The 21985-nt window shown below is 46.4% G+C and overlaps 2 protein-coding genes across 4 annotated transcripts in view; one reads left to right on the forward strand and one right to left on the reverse strand.

The window, feature by feature from the left end:
• Window positions 1–162: 162 nt before the first annotated feature.
• FTSJ3 (FtsJ RNA 2'-O-methyltransferase 3) lies at window positions 163–7380 on the forward strand. The gene is made up of 20 exons (XM_045814596.2): window positions 163–377; window positions 533–638; window positions 921–967; window positions 1094–1173; window positions 1608–1707; window positions 1802–1996; window positions 2078–2193; window positions 2311–2415; window positions 2503–2603; window positions 2829–2909; window positions 2996–3136; window positions 3275–3410; window positions 5007–5185; window positions 5324–5447; window positions 5521–5780; window positions 6008–6093; window positions 6178–6277; window positions 6357–6540; window positions 6617–6711; window positions 6797–7380. The coding sequence occupies exons 1-20, from the start codon at window positions 311–313 to the stop codon at window positions 6987–6989; spliced, it is 2496 nt and encodes an 831-aa protein (XP_045670552.1). The 5' UTR covers window positions 163–310; the 3' UTR covers window positions 6990–7380.
• Window positions 7381–7497: 117 nt separating this feature from the next.
• The window catches only part of DDX42 (DEAD-box helicase 42), a 36671-nt gene continuing 22183 nt past the window's right edge, over window positions 7498–21985 (reverse strand). For all 3 annotated transcript variants that reach the window (XM_045814595.2, XM_045814594.2, XM_087854222.1), the window contains 12 exons: window positions 20080–20184; window positions 18296–18415; window positions 17252–17428; window positions 16520–16648; window positions 15813–15912; window positions 15165–15212; window positions 14557–14654; window positions 13464–13740; window positions 12519–12745; window positions 10941–11051; window positions 9756–9857; window positions 7498–9101 (listed from right to left, as the gene is read on the reverse strand). In XM_045814595.2, coding sequence (XP_045670551.1) covers window positions 8409–9101; window positions 9756–9857; window positions 10941–11051; window positions 12519–12745; window positions 13464–13740; window positions 14557–14654; window positions 15165–15212; window positions 15813–15912; window positions 16520–16648; window positions 17252–17428; window positions 18296–18415; window positions 20080–20184 — 2187 coding nt within the window. In that variant the 3' untranslated portion in view covers window positions 7498–8408. The remainder of the gene's footprint in view (window positions 9102–9755; window positions 9858–10940; window positions 11052–12518; window positions 12746–13463; window positions 13741–14556; window positions 14655–15164; window positions 15213–15812; window positions 15913–16519; window positions 16649–17251; window positions 17429–18295; window positions 18416–20079; window positions 20185–21985) is intronic.

The following is a 21985-nucleotide window of genomic DNA, read 5'->3' on the forward strand; positions in this document are numbered from 1 at the left end:
AGGAACTCGATTTTAGTTCAGGTAATCTGCTCACCTGGTCCCAACTTCCAGCTTATAATACTTGAAAACATGAAGAACCTTTGCGGCCACACTCAAAATGGCGGACATTTGGAGCCGAGGACGCAAGCGTCGCAAGCGGAAGCGGAAGTACGTACGCTGCCCACACGTGCCTCTCCCAGAGTGGTGAAAAAGGCGCTGAATCCCGGTGTTTGCAGAGGCAGGTGGGGCACGGAAAGAGAATTTTAGTGGTCCGGGAAGAGACGTTCAAACTTTTACTCTGTCCCCAGATTGACACTGTCCCCGTTTCACCATGGGCAAGAAGGGCAAAGTCGGGAAGAGCCGGCGGGACAAGTTCTATCACCTGGCGAAGGAGACTGGTGAGTCAGGGTCCGCGCAGTCTGCGAGCGAACGAGTGACTTTTCGAATATTCGAATGAGTTCCTGTTCCCCAGAAGGGGTGGTGGGTTGTGAAGCCGCGGAAATCCCCCTGGGAAAGCGCCCCGCCGAGTATAACATTTTGTCGGTGCCCCCAGGTTACCGCTCCCGCTCTGCTTTCAAGCTGATTCAGTTGAATCGCCGGTTTCAGTTCCTGCAGAAAGCGCGAGCCTTGCTGGACCTGTGTGCTGCGCCAGGGGGATGGTGGGTAACACGCGGCACCTGTGGCTCTTCAGGGCTGCTTTCTGGGTTCTGGCCTTGGATGACTGAGAGTTGCACTGGGGGAGGGAGAGAGAGATACCGTAAAACCAGTCTCAAACTTCTCCCTAGACCAAGGTCGCAGAAAACAGGTGTGAGACGTGTACGTTATATGCTCTGGCCAGTGCGCTTGGTAGCCGCTCTTAACACGCGTGGTGAGAGAGTATCTTGCCAACGGAGGGAAAGGAACGGTCCTGGGTTATTTTAATCGGCGTTACTCTCCTATAGGCTGCAGGTGGCTGCCAAGTTTATGCCTGTATCCAGCCTTATTGTAGGTGAGTAACAGGTGGGCCTCCGTGACTGTTAAAGGGACGGGAGAGTGAGGTACTAACTGCGTTCTACATTTCTTTTCTCCTTGCTTGAGGCAACCTTTTGGAGCTCTCTGACCTGATTTCTTCCAGGAGTGGACCTGGTTCCAATCAAGCCTCTTCCCAATGTGGTGACCCTCCAGGAGGACATCACAACAGAACGCTGTAGGCAGGTAATAGGAACTTTTTTTTCTGTTTTATATGCAGACACCCGTGTCTCTCCCTCTCACCACCCGAATCCTCCCGAGGCAAGCTTTTTCAGTTTAACGCGCCTTGCACAGTGCCTGCGTAGTCTGTATGACAAGGCCCGTGACAGCCTTCGTCTCCACTCCAGGCTTTATTTAATCAGGAGCGAGGTGTTTGGAATTGGAAGAAGTGCAGAGAGATTGCTGAAATCTTTTCCAATGGGCTCACTAGTAGACTGTGAGCTGCGTGAAGATAGATGTGTTTTCGTTGTTTTTCAGTCGTCGTATCTCCTGTGCCTGGCACGGGATTTGGCCCATTGTGGGCGTTCAGCAAATGAGCGGGTGGACAAATGACTGAACGAATGACTGCATTCATAGCCTTTTTGTGTTTCTGGTGTTATGATTTCTTTTCTTCTATGTAGGCCCTGAGAAAGGAACTGAAGACCTGGAAAGTTGATGTTGTGCTCAATGATGGGGCCCCCAACGTTGGGGCTAGCTGGGTCCATGATGCTTACTCACAAGGTGCTGGGAGTGGGGGGCATGGAGATATGAGGGTGGGGGTGGGCTTGCCCGCTCAGGCTGCAGGGACCCTCAGCTAACTGTCTCTCTCCCACAGCCCATTTGACACTGATGGCTCTGCGTCTGGCTTGTGATTTTCTGGCCCGTGGAGGCTGCTTCATCACGAAGGTTTTTCGTTCCCGTGACTATCAGCCCCTGCTGTGGATCTTCCAGCAGCTCTTCCGCCGTGTCCAGGCCACTAAGCCCCAAGCCTCTCGCCATGAATCCGCAGAGATCTTTGTCGTTTGCCAGGGTGGGCATCACTTTTTTTTTTCCTCATGCGTTGGTTTTTTAGCTACTAAAGCATGCTTTCTCATATGTCCTGTCATCTTAGGATTCCTGGCTCCTGACAAGGTTGACAGTAAATTCTTTGACCCCAAATTTGCCTTCAAGGAGATTGAAGTTCAGGCCAAGACTGTTACTGAATTGGTGACTAAGAAGAAGCCAAAGGTGTGTTTGGGGAATGGGGCCACTCTCAGGTCCTAGAGCTTGGGGGAACCTGGGCCTGGTGGGTCCTACACACACCTTAGAAAGGACTTCTCAACCTTCCTTCTTTCCCTCCCTAAGGCCGAAGGCTATGCTGAGGGCGACCTCACCCTCTATCACCGTACTTCAGTCACTGACTTCCTCCGAGCTGCCAACCCTGTTGACTTCCTCTCCAAAGCCAGCGAAGTGAGTCGTCCAATTTGAGGGGTGCAAGGAAGCTCCAGAAACACGTCCCCGAAATCTCCCCTGACTCCTTTCCTTTCTTCCAAACAGATCTCACTGGACGACGACGAGTTGGCACAGCATCCAGCGACCACTGAGGACATCCGGGCGTGCTGTCAGGATATCAAAGTGCTGGGGCGCAAGGAGCTGAGGTACGCAGCGGGGGTGGGCTCAGGCGCCAGGAGCCCCCAACGCGGGGAGTGGCCTTTGAAGACGCAGCAGCACTTTCCTTCCTGAGGGGACAATTTGAGGAATTCACCCAGCATTGGATCTTGGGGAACAGGATACTGCTGTGCTAGAGATTTGGGAGGGGTGCCTACAAAGGGGACAGGGACAAAGAGGGAAACGTCGGGGTCAGTCATGGCCTCTCTGGGCAGGTCCCTCCTGAACTGGAGAACAAAGCTCCGGCGATACGTGGCCAAGAAGCTGAAAGAGCAGGCAAAGGCCCTGGACATCAGGTGAGGCGGGACTCAAACCAGGGCAGGCGTTGGCGGGGGTCGCGGGGTGTGTGAGGAAATAACCACGCTGCTCGCACTGTCGTCAGCCTCAGTTCAGGAGAGGAGGAGGGTGAGGAGGAGTCTCAAGCTGGGACCGGGCAGCAGCCCTCTGAGGAGGAGGAAGAGGAGGAACGATTAAACCAGACCCTGGCGGAGATGAAGGCCCAGGAGGTGGCAGAATTGAAGAGGTGAGCGGAGTGGGGAGGAGCTTGGGGAACGGAACCCCGCGCAGAGGCCCTCGGCGTGCGAAGATGGGGGAAGAGGATGAGGGCACGGTTGGGGAGTCTTCAGAGCTGGGGCAGGTTGAACTCAAATTGTCCGCCCAGGAAGAAAAAGAAGCTGCTGCGTGAGCAGAGAAAACAGCGGGAGCGTGTGGAGCTGAAGATGGATCTTCCTGGGGTTTCTATTGCCGACGAGGGGGAGACGGGCATGTTCTCCCTGCGCACCATCCGGGGCCACCAGGTGAGGTGGGGTTCGGGCGGGTGGAAGAGACAGGTCCACCTGCTGCTTGGGTATCTGGACACGGGGGTGTCGCACTGGAGGTGGCTAAGTGCGCTTCACGGTTGCTGTGGTCACCTGTGCGAGGTGACGCTCCGTGAGAGGAGACTGGGGGGAACCCAGAGTTTTGTGCCTGAAAGGCCAGGAAGAAACATACGCGTGAAACGATGAGCTCAGGGACATTTGTGGCGCGCTGCGGGTTTACCGCCTGGGCTAGACCGCGAGAACGAGGGGCGCTCTTACATGCGGGCCCCGGGGGCCCTGGGCTGCCGGGCAGCGTTCTTCAGTTCGCCGAGACGCAGGTGGCGCCTTGCTGCCGTAGTCCGCTTTTCCCGATGACAGCAGCATCACCAAGCAAAATGAGCTTTGGCGGCTGCTGTGGGAACGGAAAACCGGGTCCTGTTAGGAGAACAGGAGAGCATAGCGGGTCTGCGGCGACTGCCGCTTAGTTGTTCTTTGCTTTAGTTTTCTCATGCGTCAGAGAGTGACAGAACCTACCGGCTAGGGTTTTGGGGAGGAAGTTTTAAGGGTTTAGGTGTAATCCCTGGTGCTGTGGTGAACTCTCAAGAACTAACAGCTTTGTTAGGAGGAAAGTAAATTTTGAGGTGGACAGTTTTTAAGTGACATAAAAGGTGTGTTGCCTGGTCTCCGCTGATATTCAGTGGAAACAGCTTGTAGGTTGTACTAGTCTCAGCTGATTTTTTTTTTTTTTTTTTGTGATGTTTTCTGAGAGCGATTTTTAAAGAAAAACCAGGGTTTTGGAGTATCTTAACATTGGGTGTTCGGGGTGTTTTTCTATAAACGCATCCTACTACCACTGAAGAAGAGACAGCCAAGTGGGATAGATCAGTGACCTGGCTTAGAATGGGATTTTTTATTTCAGGGGCACCTGCATGGCTCAGTCAGTTAAGCGTCTGCCTTCAGCTTAGATCATGCTCCCAGGTTCCTGGGATTGAGCCCTGTATTGGGCTCCCTGCTCTGTGGGGAGCCCGTTTCTCCCTCTGCCTGCCGCTCCCCCTGCTTGTGCCCATGTGTGCTCACTTTCAAATAAATGAAATCTTTAGAAAAATAAGATTAAAACAAAAATTTTTTTGAGTGCATGTGTACCCCATGACCGGGGGGAGGGCAGAGAGAGAATCTCAGGCAGACTCCCCTCTGACAATGGAGCCCAGTGTGGGGCCTGGTCTCATGATCCCTGAGATCATGACCTGAGCCAAAGACAAGAGTCAGATGCCCAGCCGACTGAGCCACCCAGGTGCTCCTAGAATGGGGTGTTTTATTATTATTTTTTAAAGATATTGTCAGAGAACAAGTAGGGGGAGCAGCAGGTAGAGGGATTCAATCCCGGGGCCCTGGGATCCGTGACCTGAGCCGAAGGCAGACACTTAAACCGACTAAGCCACCCAGGTGTCCTGAATGGATGTTTTTAAACGCTTAGCCCCATCACTTCCCTGTCTGTATTTACCACAGTGTATTTTCAAACGTTGCTAAAATACTTTTTCCCCGTGTTATGTGCCTCTTAAGAACCCCTGACCTCTTTGTTCCTGTGTCAAACTCCAGTTGTTAGAGGAGGTAACACAAGGGGATATGAGCGCTGCGGACACATTTCTGTCTGACCTGCCAAGAGATGACATCTACGTGTCCGATGCTGAGGAAGATGACGACGATGTGTCTCTGGAGAGTGACCCAGAGGAGCTGGCAGGAGTTGGAGGATCTCAGCGTCTAAAGGACCAAAAGCGGTAAGTGGGAGGGGGCTCGTGCAGGCGGGGGTGTTGACACCCTCAGTGTGAACTGAAGCAGAGCTGGGCACAGGGGTCGCCAGAGGGAGTCGGAGAGCAAGTCCCCCGAGCCCCCACCCATTTTCCTTGGGCCCACAGTGTACAATTTGCTGAAGTAGAGGATGATAAAAAAAAAGAGGAAGAAGAAGAGAATCCACTGCTGGTACCATTGGAGGAAAAGACAGTACTTCAGGAAGAACAGGCCAGTCTGTGGTTCTCTAAGGTAAGAAGAGGTTGGGGGCCCAGACAGGGAATGAGCCCCTGGGAGACGGGTGGCTGACTCGCCCCTCGCACAGGATGGCTTCCGCGGGATTGAGGACGATGCCGATGCGGCCCTGGAGATCAGTCAGGCCCAGCTGCTGTATGCCAGCCGCCGGAAGGGGCGACAGCAGCTGCCACCACCACCTTCCAGCTTGAAGGGTGAGAAGAAACCTCCCCAGCGCCAGGAGGACCCTAAGGGTCCAGAGGCTCCAGCAGAAGCCGAGACTGGCCCTGGGCCTGGCGAGAAAGGAGATGGCAGCTCGGACAGCGACAGCAGCAGCAGCGACGAAGAGAGGTGAGTGGCTGGGCTGTTGTGCCCATTTCTCCGCGGTCGGAGGTTTCCACCCTTGGCTGTAAAGTGTGAGTTTAAAAAGAAAGTGATTCTGAATTAAGTGGTCCGTAGTACAGCCTGGGGGGCCTTTCGGGAAGTCTCTCCAGTTTTCAATAGGAAGCGGGGTTGAGGTGAGGCAGGAGTGGGTCTCAGGAATGGTGGAACAGTGACACGGTCACCCTCTTCTGCAGTTGGGAACCAAAGCGTGGGAAGAAGCGAAGTCGTGGGCTTAAGTCCGAGGATGACGGGTTTGAGGTCGTGCCTATCGAGGACCCAGGTGAGCTCAGCACCTTGTGAAACGGGAGGCGGCAGTGAAGGTTTGGGCTGGAATGGAGCTTTGACTTTTCCCTCTTCTCTCTAGTGAAACATCGGATACTAGACCCTGAAGGCCTTGCCCTGGGTGCTATCATTGCCTCTTCCAAAAAGGCTAAGAGAGATCTCATAGACGACTCCTTCAGCCGGTAAGGGGGCCAGGGGATCGTGAGAAGTGGCCCTGGAGCTGGGGGCGTCAGGGCGTGACGGCTGCTGTCCTCGCTCTAGGTATACATTTAATGAGGAGGAGGGGGAGCTTCCGGAGTGGTTTGTGCAAGAGGAGAAGCAGCACAGGGCGCGCCAGCTGCCTGTTGACAAAAAGGAGGTGGAATACTACCGCAGACGCTGGCGGGAGATCAATGCGCGGCCCATCAAGAAAGTAGCTGAGGCGAAGGCCAGAAAGAAACGGAGGGTAAAGAGAGGGGCTGCCTGAGTGCAGGGGTGGGAGTGGGGACGAGGTCCGCCTGACTGAGCCCCCCCCCCCCCAGATGCTGAAGAAGCTGGAGCAAACCAAGAAGAAGGCAGAGGCCGTGGTGAACACCGTGGACATCTCAGAACGAGAGAAAGTGGCTCAGCTTCGGAGGTAAAGGCGAGAGGGGTCACCCACAAAGGTACACGGGGTTGAAGAGACTGGCTGGAAGCCTCTAATCTGTGCCTTCCCTTTACAGTCTCTACAAGAAGGCTGGACTTGGCAAGGAGAAACGCCAAGTCACCTACGTGGTAGCCAAAAAAGGCGTGGGCCGCAAAGTGCGCCGGCCAGCTGGAGTCAGAGGCCATTTCAAGGTGGTGGACTCAAGGATGAAGAAGGACCAACGAGCACAGCAAAGGAAAGAGCAGAAGAAAAAACATAGACGGAAGTGAGCAGAGCCACTAGGGCCTCCGAGAAGACCGCGTGAGGACACGGAGGTGTGATTCCAGCCACCACCCCCCCCCCCCCGGTGCCAGCTACAGGCCTGCTCGCATCGTAGTCTGCTGGAAAGACAGGTGGGATGCCTAGAACTCTCCGGTGGTCCTGAGTGTGAGGGCAGACAGACATCCTCCTGCCTGAACGAAGGTCTTGGACCTGTCCTGGTGATGCGGTAGCGGACCCCCAGCTCCTCCGTTAGGAAGGTGGAGCCCTAGAGGAACAGTCTCCTAAGGGGAAGGTCAGTGTTAGATGGCGTTCACTCTATTTCTGGGCAAGCCCACCTCTCAGTTTTCCCCATCCCTCTTCTATTATCTGAATAAAACCAGGGTAATCGCTTTTCTGACATTCAGTTCCCACTAAGCGCTAACTCGAACATCTGGGTGTTCGTTCGCACCACGTGCTGCATGTTAAAAACCACAGTGTGTACTCACTGTGAAGTAGAAATGACAGACAATCCACAGGTCCCAGTAGTAAAACATTTACTAGAGCAAGCAGAAAGGAATGCACATCTTAAAGAAACCTTCACAAAGTCACAAAATTCGAAGTATGTGTATTTCTTTTCCTTTTATAAACAAGATAGAACAAAAATCATCAAAATCATTTCAGCAAAAGATTTTTCTACCATTGTGGCAAGTTAAAAAAAAATACAATGAAATAGAAGACACTTTAAAAGCTGTCGAGTTTTTGATGTTTTTCAATTTAGCAACACTTCAGACCTGGAGCAGTCTCTCTTCCAGGACCATCTTCCTCTGCGAGGGTAGAGGCTCGCTGGGTCTGGCAGGCTGCTGCTTCCTGTCTCAGGACTGGGTACAAGCCTGGCTGGGGAACCTGAGCATGGACTCCCCCCTAGAATTAGACATCCCCCTTCCCTGCAGTCTAGAAGCACCTTTAAAACGCTTCCCCAAATCTCTTAACAAACGCTTCAGTGGGGTGGGTCTGCAAAAAGCCAACTCCTAAAAAGGGGATTGCCTGGCCACACAGCTATGAAAAGAAATTTTACTTGTACGTGTTTATAAGGTGACATTTTAGTAAAAAACGTAACACTACATAGAATATAAACTTAGAGTGAGTTTTGTGCCCTAGACGGCCCCTTACTTTCAAGGTATCCTCAGCTGACCTTCACAACTCACCCAGAGCCCAACAGAAGGTTCCCAGCTCTCTCACTGCTTCCAAAGACCAAAGCAGCTTCCCGAGAAGACATCCGAAAATTGATCCAGATGAAGGGGTAATGTCTCCCAAGCTCCAGCTATCCACTACGGACAGGGGGTCCTTACACCTGGGGCCCCAACCCAGCCCTGAGACACCTAGTTACCAAAAATCTTTCTAAAAATAAAATTAAAGACAACTGATTTCACGCTGTAGCACATACCCTCTTAACTGTCCCATCGACTCTTCTTGCGCTTGGGTGGCTCGGGGACAGCGAAACCATCAGCTGTCTTATCTGTCTTGCTGTCCACCTTGTCCATCTTGCTGTCCACTTTGGGGTCCACTTTGCTCTCACGATTACAACCTTCTTTCCTGCTTTCACCATTCCGACCATCATTTGCACCTCGGCTCTCTCCATGTCGGCTGCCACTTCCTCCGTGCCTATTCTCCCCATGACGGTGACTATCAGCATGACGGCTGCCGCTGCTTTCTGGGTAGCGGTATCCATCTCCATGGCGACCACCATCTCCATGACGTGGACTGTCACCATGCCGACTGCTACTCTCTCCGTGACCATGACGGCTGCCGCCCCGGTTCTCTGTGTATCTCTCTCTCTTCCCATTGCCTCCCCCAGGCCCTTCTCGGCTGTTACTCCCTGAAGCTGTATTGTTGACTCCCTGCGCTCCAGCAGAAGGGTAGGTCACTGGAGCACTGCTGAGGTTCCCAGTATTGCCAAAGCTTGGGATGCCCTTGGTGGCACTGGCAATGGGGCTGTCTGGACTGCTGTGGCCCTGTTGGGCTGAACTGGTTGGAACGGAATTCAGGCTCCCTGCACTAGTCCATCCACTTGCCCCAGCAGCAGAGCTTCCCGCCTTCTGGTTGCTTAGGCTGGCAGCAACAAAGTGACTCTTGTACTGTGACTAAGAGAGAGAGACAACAAGACCTAAGACAGGTTCAAGAAATTTGGATATGTGAAGCGTGGTAATGAGAAGATGTGTAGGAATTCGATGCTATCCTGGCACTATGAGCATCCCGACGGCCCCACAACCCTGTGGTTTCTATGCTCCTCTATTAATGAGAAAATAGATCTAGGGACCTAGCTGAAACACCTAGCTGAAGGCAGATAAAATGCATAAATTAAGGCTTAGCTGGTTTGCTAGCTAACTGGAGGAGTAAGTAAAGATGGGTTCAGAGTTCACACGAGCTCCAGAATCAAACTTGTCTTAGCTTAAAAAAAGTGGCAATTACTCTCAATCAGATTACAAGAGCCTTAGAGGTGGGCAACACTGTTGGGTGTTGAGGCGGGGGGAGGGAGGGTGGGGAGGACACACACACCAGGCCTGCTGCTGTAGGACAGTCCCAGACTCTGGGATGAGGGACATCCCTGACCAGCAGATCCCTAGCTTCTACACCTGCAACTCTAGGTAAGCCATCATGAAGCCGACATCCAAAACTGAAAGCAGTGAGAAGGCCCTAAATCTAGCATCAAGCCTACAGGTTCAGCTACCCTCCCTGAAAGACTAGGCCCCTCATCACTGCCCGAAGCTCTCTTAGCTAACTGCTAAATTTCAGACCTGGAAAGCTGCTTTCATTGCCGTCAGCCGATCTCCCATGGCTCCCGTGGAGGGCTTGTAGGCCTCATAATTGCTCATCACGTTGTTGTTGTTTCCTCGGTCCTTTAAAAAACAAAAACACACCCATGAGGACAGAATGAGCGGGAAAGCTCACTGCCAGAACTGGCCTCATATACTGCAAACAGAGGTGGGCACTGCAGTGGGAGCAGGGTATTTATATTTTGTAGGAGAAGGTACAGTAATAATTATTTAAAAATGAATATGACTTTAACCCAGTAATTCTGTTTTTACGAATGAACCCTAACCCCAAAGTCAGATGATGCCCAAAGCCGATCACAGGGTTTTATTTACACACACAGACGTAATGTTTACATAATTCTGGAAGGCTCTGCTCACTGTGAAGAGGCCACGGGGCAGGATCTACATAGCCCATGTGTGTAGCCGCTGCCCAGCTCCGGCTCCGGCTCCGGAGCGCACGCTGGGGTGGTGCAGCTGAAGACGGCGGCCACTCGCGCGAGTGCCTGCCTGACTCGCCCGGCACAGAGTAAGCGCTCAGCACGAGCGCTGCTGCCATCTGTGTCCCGTGCGCCACCGTGAGAGACACGCGGACGCAGATTCTCGATCAAAGACGCCAAGTTAATGGTAACGCTGCAGACACACAGCCTGGCAGCTTGCTGCTTCGGTTTAGGAATCCAAGTGACAGGAGACAGGCAGCTAAGCGAGCCAGTAAGGGGGCGCTTGTGTTACCTGTTCTGTGAGAAAAGCTAGCTCCCCTCTCTGATGCAACTTCCCCCAGAGCGCAGGAAGCAGTCCAGAGTTTAGGTACAAGGGATTTGTACCTCCTTCCGTTTACGCAGGGACCCTACGCCAGTGCTGTCCTGGCAGCAGACACTAGGCCAGTGCTGGAGGGTTTTGCTTTCTGCGTCACCAGACAGGGGTGGGGCACAAATTTGCATTTACGGCTGGTCCAGGGACCACAATTTGTGAACGAATGCTAATCTAGACTGACTTCCTGAGCATATCCAGTCACCAAGTACACAGGTGCTTTTTCAAGAGAAAGTCACAACATTCCCTTCTAGACGGGGTTCTGAGCTCACTGAGGCTTTCTCAGGTAGAGGAGGACAGTTGTAACATCCTCCGGGACTCGGGAGCAGCCCTGAGGGCCCTACTGCAGTCTGGACCCACCGTGTTCTCCGAGCCGAGGCCGGGCCGCTCCCTGTAGCCTAGGCCGCCTCCGCCAATGTTCAGCTTTTTGCCTTTTCCTCCTTTAAAGCGGGATTTCCGAAACCAGGCATTCTGCATTGAACACAATTCAAAGTTAGGCCACGGAAGGAAGAGGAGCCCAAGAAGGAGGACATCATCACAAACGAAGTGGGAGGAAGAATGTAGTGCTTCATCCTTAGCCGAAGTATTTCTGGCAACTACTCACAGGAACCACAGATGAGCTGCTGCGGTGGAGTCTACTGCTCGGTCTACCGAATTTGTCCAAAGGCCCGGCTCCTTACCCGAGGCTTCTGTTACTGCTGTTTCTCAGGGGCTCCAGGAAGGGGAGCAGGTAAGCCTCGGGTGCAGAGCACTTACTCAGGCCACTTCTAACTTCCTAGAGGAAAAGGAACTGACTTTCCATTTCTTAATCTCGACCTACTACTGGACATACAGTTTGGAGCTTGTAAGAGGGCTCAGAAGTGAAGGAAAAAGACCATGGGAAGTGAGGTTCACCAGAACTGGCTCTAGGGACAGAGGTCCAGGACCACGAGCCACATAACTGAACGTTTTATTTACTCATAGCCTGAAGTGTTCCTTGAACCTGATCACTGCCACTATGAATCAGATTTATTTACGTTCTTTTCAGAATGCAAACATCAATGGGAGAGGTAGCCCTTTAACAATCACACGTTACAATCTAAGTGGAGTACTTGAGAGCTAGGGCTGGTTTCAGAAAGGTACTGAACAGGGGAGCTGATCACACAGTCTGAGAGCACAGGAAGCCTAAGTCACAAAAAGAGACGTAGGAAAAAGCCAAAGACAAGACATATCCTGTTCGAAATGTAGTTTACGATGGGCTCTCTTACCCAGGAAACGGAAGGAAACATTCTACTCCTTCCTGCAAGACAGGTCTTCTACTCCTAGAACCCAGAGCACGGGCAGTAATACGACACTAAGCACGGTACGGGGTGACTATGCTGTGCGCTGCCTTCCGAATCTAAACCAGACGTAACTCTCTACTGTCGGAATGTGTATACCGAGCCCGTGTGTCACCTGGGGACTACGTATATTAAGATGACTCAGGATTTACCTCAGTAGAACGTCTAGCTCAGTTTTAGATAGGTAATCAACGTGGTTAGTGGTCTGAGACCTAGGTCTATGAGAAACAGTTAAACACATCATGTTTTCTTAAGACACCACACAGTTTTAGCCCCTCAAGGAGACGACTGGGCGAAAGCGCCGTAAGGGGAAAATAGCCATCTTTGAGATTAAACTTGCATGTGTCCCACGGGGCAAGCACGCGGAAATTTCAGAGAGACAGATTTTAGCACAAAGAAAGGAATAAGGTTTTCAAAGCGATGTCGATGAAAGGAGAGGGTAAGAAGACAGACCAGATCAATTTTAACGTCCTGCAGTACGGGTCTGTACCTCCTCAGCACTGCCCCCACCCATGGCCGCAACTTTTCTGTCATGTGTCTATGTCAGCTCCTCAGAATGCTGGTTTTTATTACTTAGTTTTAGAACCTGGAGCCATCTGAAGCGTACTCAGCCCCTCACCTGCATCGCCAGATCTAGGAGTTCCTTGGAAACATGCTGATTGGCTCCTTCCAAGTTCCGGACAAGGTCACCAGCAAAATTGCTGTCCTTGGGGGTCAGTAAGGTATAGGCCACGCCTTTCTCACCCGCTCGTCCTGTGCGGCCAATCCTGTGAGTATGAGTATCAATGTCTCGTGCCACATCATAGTTAATGACGGTCTTAATTGAAGGAATGTCCAGACCACGAGCTGAAATAAAAACAACCAAATTCTTTTATCCTTCAGCAGGAGTCAAAAAACCAAAGTAACCCAAAATGCTAGCCCTCTAAGAACCCGCATTCCTCTTACCTAGGCAAAGTGCATGGTTTGGTGAGCTAATGAGATACAAGCACTGAAGTTACCCCTCTAGAGCAAATGCCACTATTGTCATTCTGATTGCTAGGATGTCTAGCGTCAGGGACACAGGCCTTCTGCCATCAATAACCCGCCACAGCCTCTCTCTTGTACCAGGAATATGTAAAATAACGAAAGCCAGCATCAAATTGGCTTGAAGCTTAGAAATTATCTCCTTTTTGGGGAGAAAATACCAGTTTTTAAGGGTCACTATTAAAACTGAGAATAAAGCCAAAAATCATACTTCAAAAAACTTTTCGATCTTGAGTGAAGTATGACCAATCAATATAAGACACACGCGACATGGCCTATAATGGAACTGGCTCAATTTTGTCCCCTGAGCACCTTCTAACTGCAGGGATTCTTTTTTTCAAAGAGAAACATTAAGTGAAAGTGGTACCCAGAGCTCCAGGTTGTGTTCACTACGGTCTGAGCTGCTTGCTCCATTCGGGGTGGCCGGCCAGGCCAGCAGAGCACCTCTGGTCAGCCTGCTCAGTGCTCTACTCTTACAGGGCAATCCAGAGCACCCTTACAGCGCAGGGCCGTGAGGTCACCAGGGAAAATCATACTCTACCTGCAACATCTGTGGCCACCAGGACTGGGATGTCCTTTTTCTTAAAGTCTGAAATGACCTTGTTTCTTTCACTCTGATCCATATCCCCATGAAGCAGCCCAAGATTATGACCCTCCTGCTTAAGGTTATTGGCTAGCTCTTCAGCATTGGCTTTTTTAGTAACGAACAGGAGGACACTTCCTGAAGAGGTAAATTCCACCAGACGCCGGGTAAGCCAGTTCCATTTACTAGGCCCAGAATGGAGAATTTCCACAATCTGTGTCACATCCTCATTTGCCTGAAAAGGAAGAAACAGATGACTGTGACATCTGTGCCAAAAGGCACCTGAACAAGGACCAGACATTACACTCTCTACTCGCATAGAGAAGAACCTTAAACAGTCCCTCTTCTCCTCGGGCCTTCTTTCAGCAAGTCAAGCACAGCTTGAAACCTACATCCTTTCTCAAATCACCGTGCTCTACCTAACTATTCATAAGCCCCAATACTCTGCAGTTTATTCCTAATAAATTAAACTCCTTTTCTGTCCTTCCCACTCACTGCTCCTAGTACAATTCATACACACATAAAAGGCACTCGAAACTGAAAAGCAGGCAATGTCAGGACACCAACTAACTGCACAGAACTTTCTTTAACAATAAACATGGTGAGCAACTTCAGGAATTCCCGAGGTAGCCAAATTTTCCACATAGGACATATGCAAAAGTAAATAATTTCACCAGGCCTTTCAAGTCATCCCACTCTTCCTGCAATCATTTAAAATGTCTGTTCCATCTTGTCTTCCAGGCAAAGCCTGCTTTCCCCCCGCCAAAAGTTTTTTTTATGTAAAATTTTAAACATTCCACAAAAACGAACGTAATCACCTCCTATGTACCCATCACCCAGCTTCAACAATTATCCGTATTTTGACAATCCGATTGTCTCATCTATCCTAACCTTGTATTTTTAAAAACAAATCTGAGTTACACTGCCTTATCTGTAAATACATAGTAACAGTAACGTGTTTTTCCTCTCAATAATGAGAAACTAATTCCATGTCTCCAAAGTATGAGAAACAGCCCACTGGAGTCCCACCTAGCCCTGCTATTAGGGTTACCTCTCCAATGTCTCCCTGCACCACACGGATCGGGTCGATCAGGATGTCTCTGGCCAGTTTTTCAATCTTTTTCCGAAAAGTTGCACTGAATAAAAGAGCTAAAAGGTAAAGTATATTCTGTTAAAGAAACAGTGTGACTTCGTTTTCGAATACCCACTAAGCCTCCTACTGACACTCAGAATTATTCAGTTTTATAAAATAAACCCACTTGAACTTTAGTTTCAAACTTGATTCACTAAGGAGAAAAGCATTTTCCTTTTTCTATTTTTATACATTTTCAGTTAAGACAGGGACTGTCAGTACAGTTCAAAAAGGCTCCTAACTTCCAATCAGAAGCCCTGCACTGTGCTTTAACTCCACATACTGATAAAACCGTGTAACTTGGGACACGTCGTTTAATTCTCAGGCTTGGATTATCATCTACAAACACGAGTGAGTTGTGTCTGATGATCTCTAAGGTTCTATGCACCTCCAACTTTTTATCTCCTCCTCTGTGATTCGCAGCAGCGCACATGGTCGTTTTTGCTGCCATACTGTGAGTGCTTATAAAATACATGGGTGTTTATTCTGAACACAAATGTGATGTAAGAAAACTGCTTCATACATACTCTGTCTGTCAGGACGGACATGACTTGCTATGGACCGCACCTGGTACTCTGAAAGAAGTAAAACAGTAAAATTAACATATAACTCCGCAGTATGGTTTGGGATGCCTGGGAAAAAGTCATTTTACTAAAAATCGTCATATGAGAAGTTATAACTATTAAGGAAAATGTGAACCTCCTAGGCCTATCATTCAGTATGAAACCCAGAAATCCTTTCGCCTCCACCCAGCTAAGCTGGGCCCAGTGGTGTTTCAATCAATAAAGATGGGTTATTCAGAATTTCTACACAGCTGGCTAAGTTGGGAGGATAGGAAAGCGGAAGGCCTTGAATGAATGATATGACAACTACTACCTAAGAACACAGACCTTGACCTCCACAATCAAAGGCATATGAATAAAAATAAAGCATAGAGAAAATATTCCCCCTACATACAAAGGCGCTTTCAAAATGTCTACCCAGTCAAGCCTAACATACCCCCTGAGAGAATGCCTAAAAATAGTTAATGGCTCAGCTATATCTCTCTGGTCTAATCCTATACAGGAGTATTTTTAGCGTCTCTCATACAGAAAAAAAATGCTAAGTCTAGAAAGACAAGAAAAAACCGAGTATCCTGAGGATGGGGACAGAAGAGACTGGTATTAAAGGCATACCAAATCCCATGTCAAACATGCGATCTGCTTCATCAAATACGAGGTAAGAGACTCTTTGAAGATTGGTAGCTTTCTTCTTCACATGATCAATTAGTCGACCCTATGAGATCCAAAAAGTGAATAGTAAGTATAATTAAAGGCATTTACAAGAACTTCTAGAATTGTACTCCCGGCAGAAGTCCTAATACTCCAGCAGCAGACTGTAACAGATGCTGGGTCTGACAGACTTGGACTTTATGCACTACAGAGCATGAAAGAACAGAAAATTTGAAAACTTAGTCGTGGGAACATGACCAGAACGATTTTGTGGGGCATTCTAAAACGACCTAATTTAAAACCTTATTGATAGGTTTCAATGTTTAGACTATACTCTTTTAGGAACTATGACCAAACTCCATACTGTACAGTCCAAAGACCATCTTCTGATTCTTGATGCTCTCAAGTAACCATAGATCCATTTTCTAGAAAAGCATTAAAAAAATCTGAAACAGAGGGAAATCTGTAGCTACTAACATACATGTCAGAGAATCTTAATGGACTGCTATTCTGGTCAACCAATCAAAATGAAACCAAAGCCACTGGCTGTGATTTACCAGAGTACGCTCGACCCTGCTTTACCACATTTTAGGGGGCATTCCATTCAACAACTAACCCTTTTTCCATACCACGAGTGGCTAAGAAGCCATTTGAACCCAAGACATACTTACTGGGGTACACACAACAATCTCTGCCCCCTCCTGAAGGGCCTTGGCCTGCTCCCACATGCTTCCTCCTCCATACACGGCGACTGATCGAAGATTATATGCTTTCCCAAACCGCTTACATTCTGCATGGATCTGCAAAGTTGTTGACATAACCACATGAGCAAACCAGGACACTGACCGATACCCAAAAGGGAGTTCTAAAAAAACCCAGAGAATGTGAAGTCACAGAAAGTCAAAAAGCTAGAAAATGCTTTAAAATCACATTTTTATTCATAAAGTAAATGAACAGAGCAGCACTGTCACACCCCAACAGGCAACCTTGTCTTGATTATTCTTTTTTGTTGTTGTTGTTTTTAACTTTTCTTCCTGACCTTGTCATTGCCTTTCTACCCCAAGCAAAATGAATTAACCCAGGAAGAAAACATTGGGAACTTAAAATATAAGTAATTCTCATACATTTTTTCTCTTAAAACATGTTTAGGGAAAGATATATGTTTGGTTGCATAGAAAACATGTAACATAATATTTTCCAAAAGTTTCCTGGTAGCACAACAACGTGAATGCTCTTCATGCTGTGGAACGTATTAATCATTTAATAAAAAATGATTAAAATAGTAAATTTTATGTGCATTTCACCACATTTTTAAAAAGTTTCCCAGTTAATTCTACCATCTTGACTGGCTAGTCCCTTGCTAGTTCACATACAAAAGGGAACATTCTACACAAAGTACATACCTGCTGGCAAAGCTCCCTGGTAGGACACACGATCACTGCAATTGGTCCATCACCTGGTTCCAATTCCTTCTGGTCCATTATATGAATCAACATGGGCCAGATAAAGGCTGCAGTTTTTCCACTGCCTGTTTTGGCAATACCAATCATGTCTCTACCACTTAATGCCACAGGCACACCCTAGAGAAAAAATAAAGTACATCCACTCTAAACTTTTGATTTTAAAGATATACTGAAGGAAATCCTGGGGAAATTAATGACATTCATTTCCAATGAAACAAAAATATCCTGATGGGTTATGCATACTGGCTATAAGATAACAAGGAATACCTGGCATTTCCATAACCTTCTTGATTTATAGGAAATAATATTATCATTCTGTACATGTGGGTCAGCCACTGTTTATAAAATATGAATGACTCCATTTTGAGATGCAGAAATGAAAAATTGCCATTTATAATGTAAGTGGGTTGCTAAAATCAAAAAAATTTTCCCCTTGAGAAGGTACAGACTAGCTCATCCATGCACATACAGAAAATTCTCATATTCTGTGTAGGAATGAATAAATCCCATATATAAATGGAAAACAAAAGTTATTAGTTCCAGTTAATAGAATTTTCAGGTCACAAAGGAATCCTAGTCACTGATAGTGCTTGGTCTACACGCAAATCTTTTTCGTTAGTGTAGGCCTAAAAAACTGCTTCCTTCAGGTCATATTTTCAAGATATTTAGCAGATACAAAAGAGTATTTCCCAGCCCCTTTAGCAAAATCTTAAAATGGTCAATAATTCACTTTTGTTCTTTAACTTTTTTTTTGCTCTTTCATTTTTAAAGGTTTCAAAAATACTCTTGGATTTCATTTATGTTCTTTTCCCCCTTCATTAAAGCAAAAGTTGGAGGCTTAGCCACAGAGGAAACACTTATATACCCTCTATGCCGACATAATTTTGGACTACATGCTGTTTTACTGCTTCTACTTGTTTGTAAAATAAGTATGGTCACTGAATATCCTCCTACTTTGTTTTTCTTTCATTACGTTTTACTGACCTGGCACTGTATTGGAGTGGGCTGTGTGTACTCAGACTTCCGAATCTGGTGCATAAGTTGTTCATCAAACCCAAAATGAGCAAAACTACTTCCCGGTCTAGGAGGTGCAGCACCAGAGACCTAGAAATAAAGACAACTCCCAGGAGTGATTTGTACTTCAGCAAAATGAGCAGCATCCGAAGTTGTTCAACAGTGTTTACCTGTATCTTGTACTTCGCTTGAGTATACAGAAGGGAAAACAGAAGTCTGTGATCAAAAGCACACGCTGTTTGAAAAGGTAGAACTCAAGTAATGATGGATCTAAAGCCTTACATAAAAACTCCATGATAAATATTCCTGAGATAATTGTCATATGATTTAAAATGATTAAATGCCTAGGAATCTCTTAAATCAGAATTTTCTTATAAGAAATTAAAATATTGCTCAACGAATTGGAAAGTCATGAATACTATTTTTTTTTTTTTACCATTTTGCATAACTATTTACCAGATGGTAGGGAAAAAAAAAAAAAAAGCTTTTGAAACAAAATGGAAAGTGCAAATGAACACCAAACCAGACATGTCTATACCCACTGGTTATAATCTACTGTCTACATTTTCAATTCGGCCTAAAGAGTTAGTATCCCACTTAATGATGGTCCAGCCACCGTCTAACATTGTTCAGACTGTAACCAGGTGAAGAATGGGGCTTATAACCCTTCATGTTGATTGCAACAGTACTAACCCTATAATGCTTCTAAATACTGATTATGTCCAATCAGGATTTCACTTAAAAGGTTTTTTTTTTGGGGGGGGTGTTACCCTTGGAAAATAGACAATGCATGCATATGTACACATCCTCTCTCAGAACACAGGTTCAAACATCACAGAAATTGCCAAGGCAGACATAGGCCAGAAAGCTGTCCACACTAGAGTAGATATTACTATATTATCTGTGTTTCACTTAACTAACATCTAGCAGTACCCTAAACAATGTGGCTGATGTATAGTCCAAAACTTTTTGGCAGATAATTAAAAACTATTATTCTGAAATTAGCGCATATTTTAAGGTGTTAATTTCTTCTTCTATTTTTTTTTTAAAAAGTGTGCTACACATAATTTGAGATGTCTTAATTTTAAAACATTCTAAGACTTCACACATTGTTTAAATCTATCAATCCTATCTCCTCTTTCTGATGATGGGGACTCCTACCCTTCATTTCCAGCCCACCCAACACGGTTCCTAGCACACAGTACTCACTGCAGAAACACCTACTGGTTAAATTTTAAGGTCACAATGACTTCTTATTCCAACACAAGACACAAAACTGACTGAACACATACAGCATTCACATGTGTTGCATTAAAGAAAAAACAATCCCATCCTAAAATAGCTGGAAGACTAAAACAGTAAAATCAAGACATAGGAACCTAAAAGCATATAGTTATTACTCTATCGAAGACAGTCCAAGGACCATTAGAAAGGTTATTTTAGTGTGGATAAGCAATAATACTAACCCTGGACTAACAATATTATAACATTAATATAAGAATATATGGCTTAGGGGCGCCTCCGTGGCTCAGTTGGTTAAGTGTCTGCCTTTGGCTCAGGTCATGACCCTAGGGTCCCGGGATCAAGGCCTGCACCGGGCTCCCTGCTCAGCAGGGGAATTTGCATCTCCCTCTTCCTCTGCAGCGCCCCCTGCTTGTGCACGCGCTCGCGCGCGCGCGCGCTCTCTCTCTCTCTCAAATAAATAAAAATCTTAAAAAAAAAAAAAAAGAGTATTTGGCTTAATGATGACTTACCCGAAGATTGAGCTTATGACGGAGATCTATTAGCTGCTGAGGGGTGAGGTTGGTTATCTCTTCATGTTCGTTGTAAAAATTTTTTTCAAATGGTGGATAGTCAATCTGCAGGTCCAATTATTCAAAGTTAGTCTAGAATTCAAGAGTCAATCCTGTAAGTTTGATTTTAATACAAAATAATCTTTTACACATATTACATAAGTAAAGTCTTAACGGGCAAGAGAGAACAAAGGAACTCACTTATTCATGTCACACATCCCAAATGTACAGCCAGTATCTTTTCCTATTTCCATTTTCATTATAAACACCAACCTACTTCCTAAAGAGACTCTTAAAGCACACCTCAGATTCGAACCATCTTGATGCAGGCTAAGGAATCTCTACAAAGCCAAAGGCCTCAGAAGACAAGTATTTTTTTGTTTTATTCATTTTTAAATTCAAATTCAATTAATTAACATACAGTGTATTATTAGTTTCAGAGGTAGAATTCAGCGAGTCATCAGTCTTATATAACACCCATCGCTCATTACATCACGTGCCCTCCTTAACGTCCATCACCCAATTACCCCATCCCCGCCCCCCTCCCCTCCAGCAACCCTCAGTTTGTTTCCAATGATTGAGAGTCTCTTATGATTTGCCTCCCTCTCTGATTTTGTCTTGTTTCATTTTAGAGGACAAGTGTTTTAAAGACATTCCTCCACCTTATTTAAATATGCTTTGGAATAAGCTGTTCACCTAGCTCTAGCATTTAAAAACATTTCTAATATTTCCTTTGAGGGGAGCTCTGCCTTTAGAGGGAGTTCTATTCTTTTAAAACCATGAAACTCTTTACAGAACTTTAAAAAAATGTATGGCTAAGCATTTCCAATTCCAAAGAGGGAAAAAGTCATTCCTGCTACTCTTTTCATAACTTACTGTACTGAGACTATAAAAATAAGCAAATCACCAACTTATGAATTTGGCTAAATGATTCTCTTTAACCATGTAAGTGGTCTACAGTAAAATTACATTAATTCTGGGTATAGCCTAAAATTATATATCTATGGTATTATCAACAAAAAAGTAAGAAATAAAGTTTTAAAAGTTCTTCTTTAGCACTACGAATAGGCAGAACCTTTTGTTATGTTCCCCACCATGCTGCACTAAGCTGTAACAGGATCTTCCTCAGTTCTCTTCTCGTTTTCAGAATGGAAGGTCCATGAGGGCAGAACTGTCTCTGTCCACAAACTGTATGTACAAATATGTAATTTTGTTATATATAGGTATGAAATGAATAAAATAAGTATATGAATAAATACATGAAATGAACGTGAAGAAAGCTACTTGGAGGCAGAACGGCTATCCTTTCCTTACTTCCGGTCTTTCCTGGCAGACTGCCCACACTACATGAGGACAACTGTGGGCTACCCCAGCATGATGATGAGGTTTGAGAGCTTCGTCAAGTATCTCAAACATCTTATTAGATGATTATTTCAAGTACTTGTATGTTTTTCCTTATTAGATTTTCATCCTTTGTCATGGATGCTTCCTCCCACATCAGTTTCACATATTTAGTTTCATTTGCCACATGTAAAATACCAAGGCATTATTTGGTAGCATCTGTACAAAAGGAAACATTTAAAACATTGAATATAACCCATACTCTAGTCTAGACCAATAGTTCTCAAACATTTTAGGCTCAGGTGCCCTTTATACTTAACAAAAACACAATGAGCTTTTGCTTGTGTGGGTTTTATCCACTGATATGTACCATATTAAAATTAAAATTGAGAAAATTCTTTAAGATTTATTCATTTAAAAATAACCATTATATTTTACCAAAAAAGCTTTAATTTAAAAAAAGTTATAACCTTGTTTTATATTTTTACAAATCCCTTATATAATGTCTGACTTAAAAGAAATTGGT

The sequence above is a fragment of the Ursus americanus genome, chromosome 23 (assembly GCF_024610735.1).
Source record: "Ursus americanus isolate L20-20 chromosome 23, mUrsAme1.1.p, whole genome shotgun sequence".
NCBI classification, from domain to species: domain Eukaryota; kingdom Metazoa; phylum Chordata; class Mammalia; order Carnivora; family Ursidae; genus Ursus; species Ursus americanus.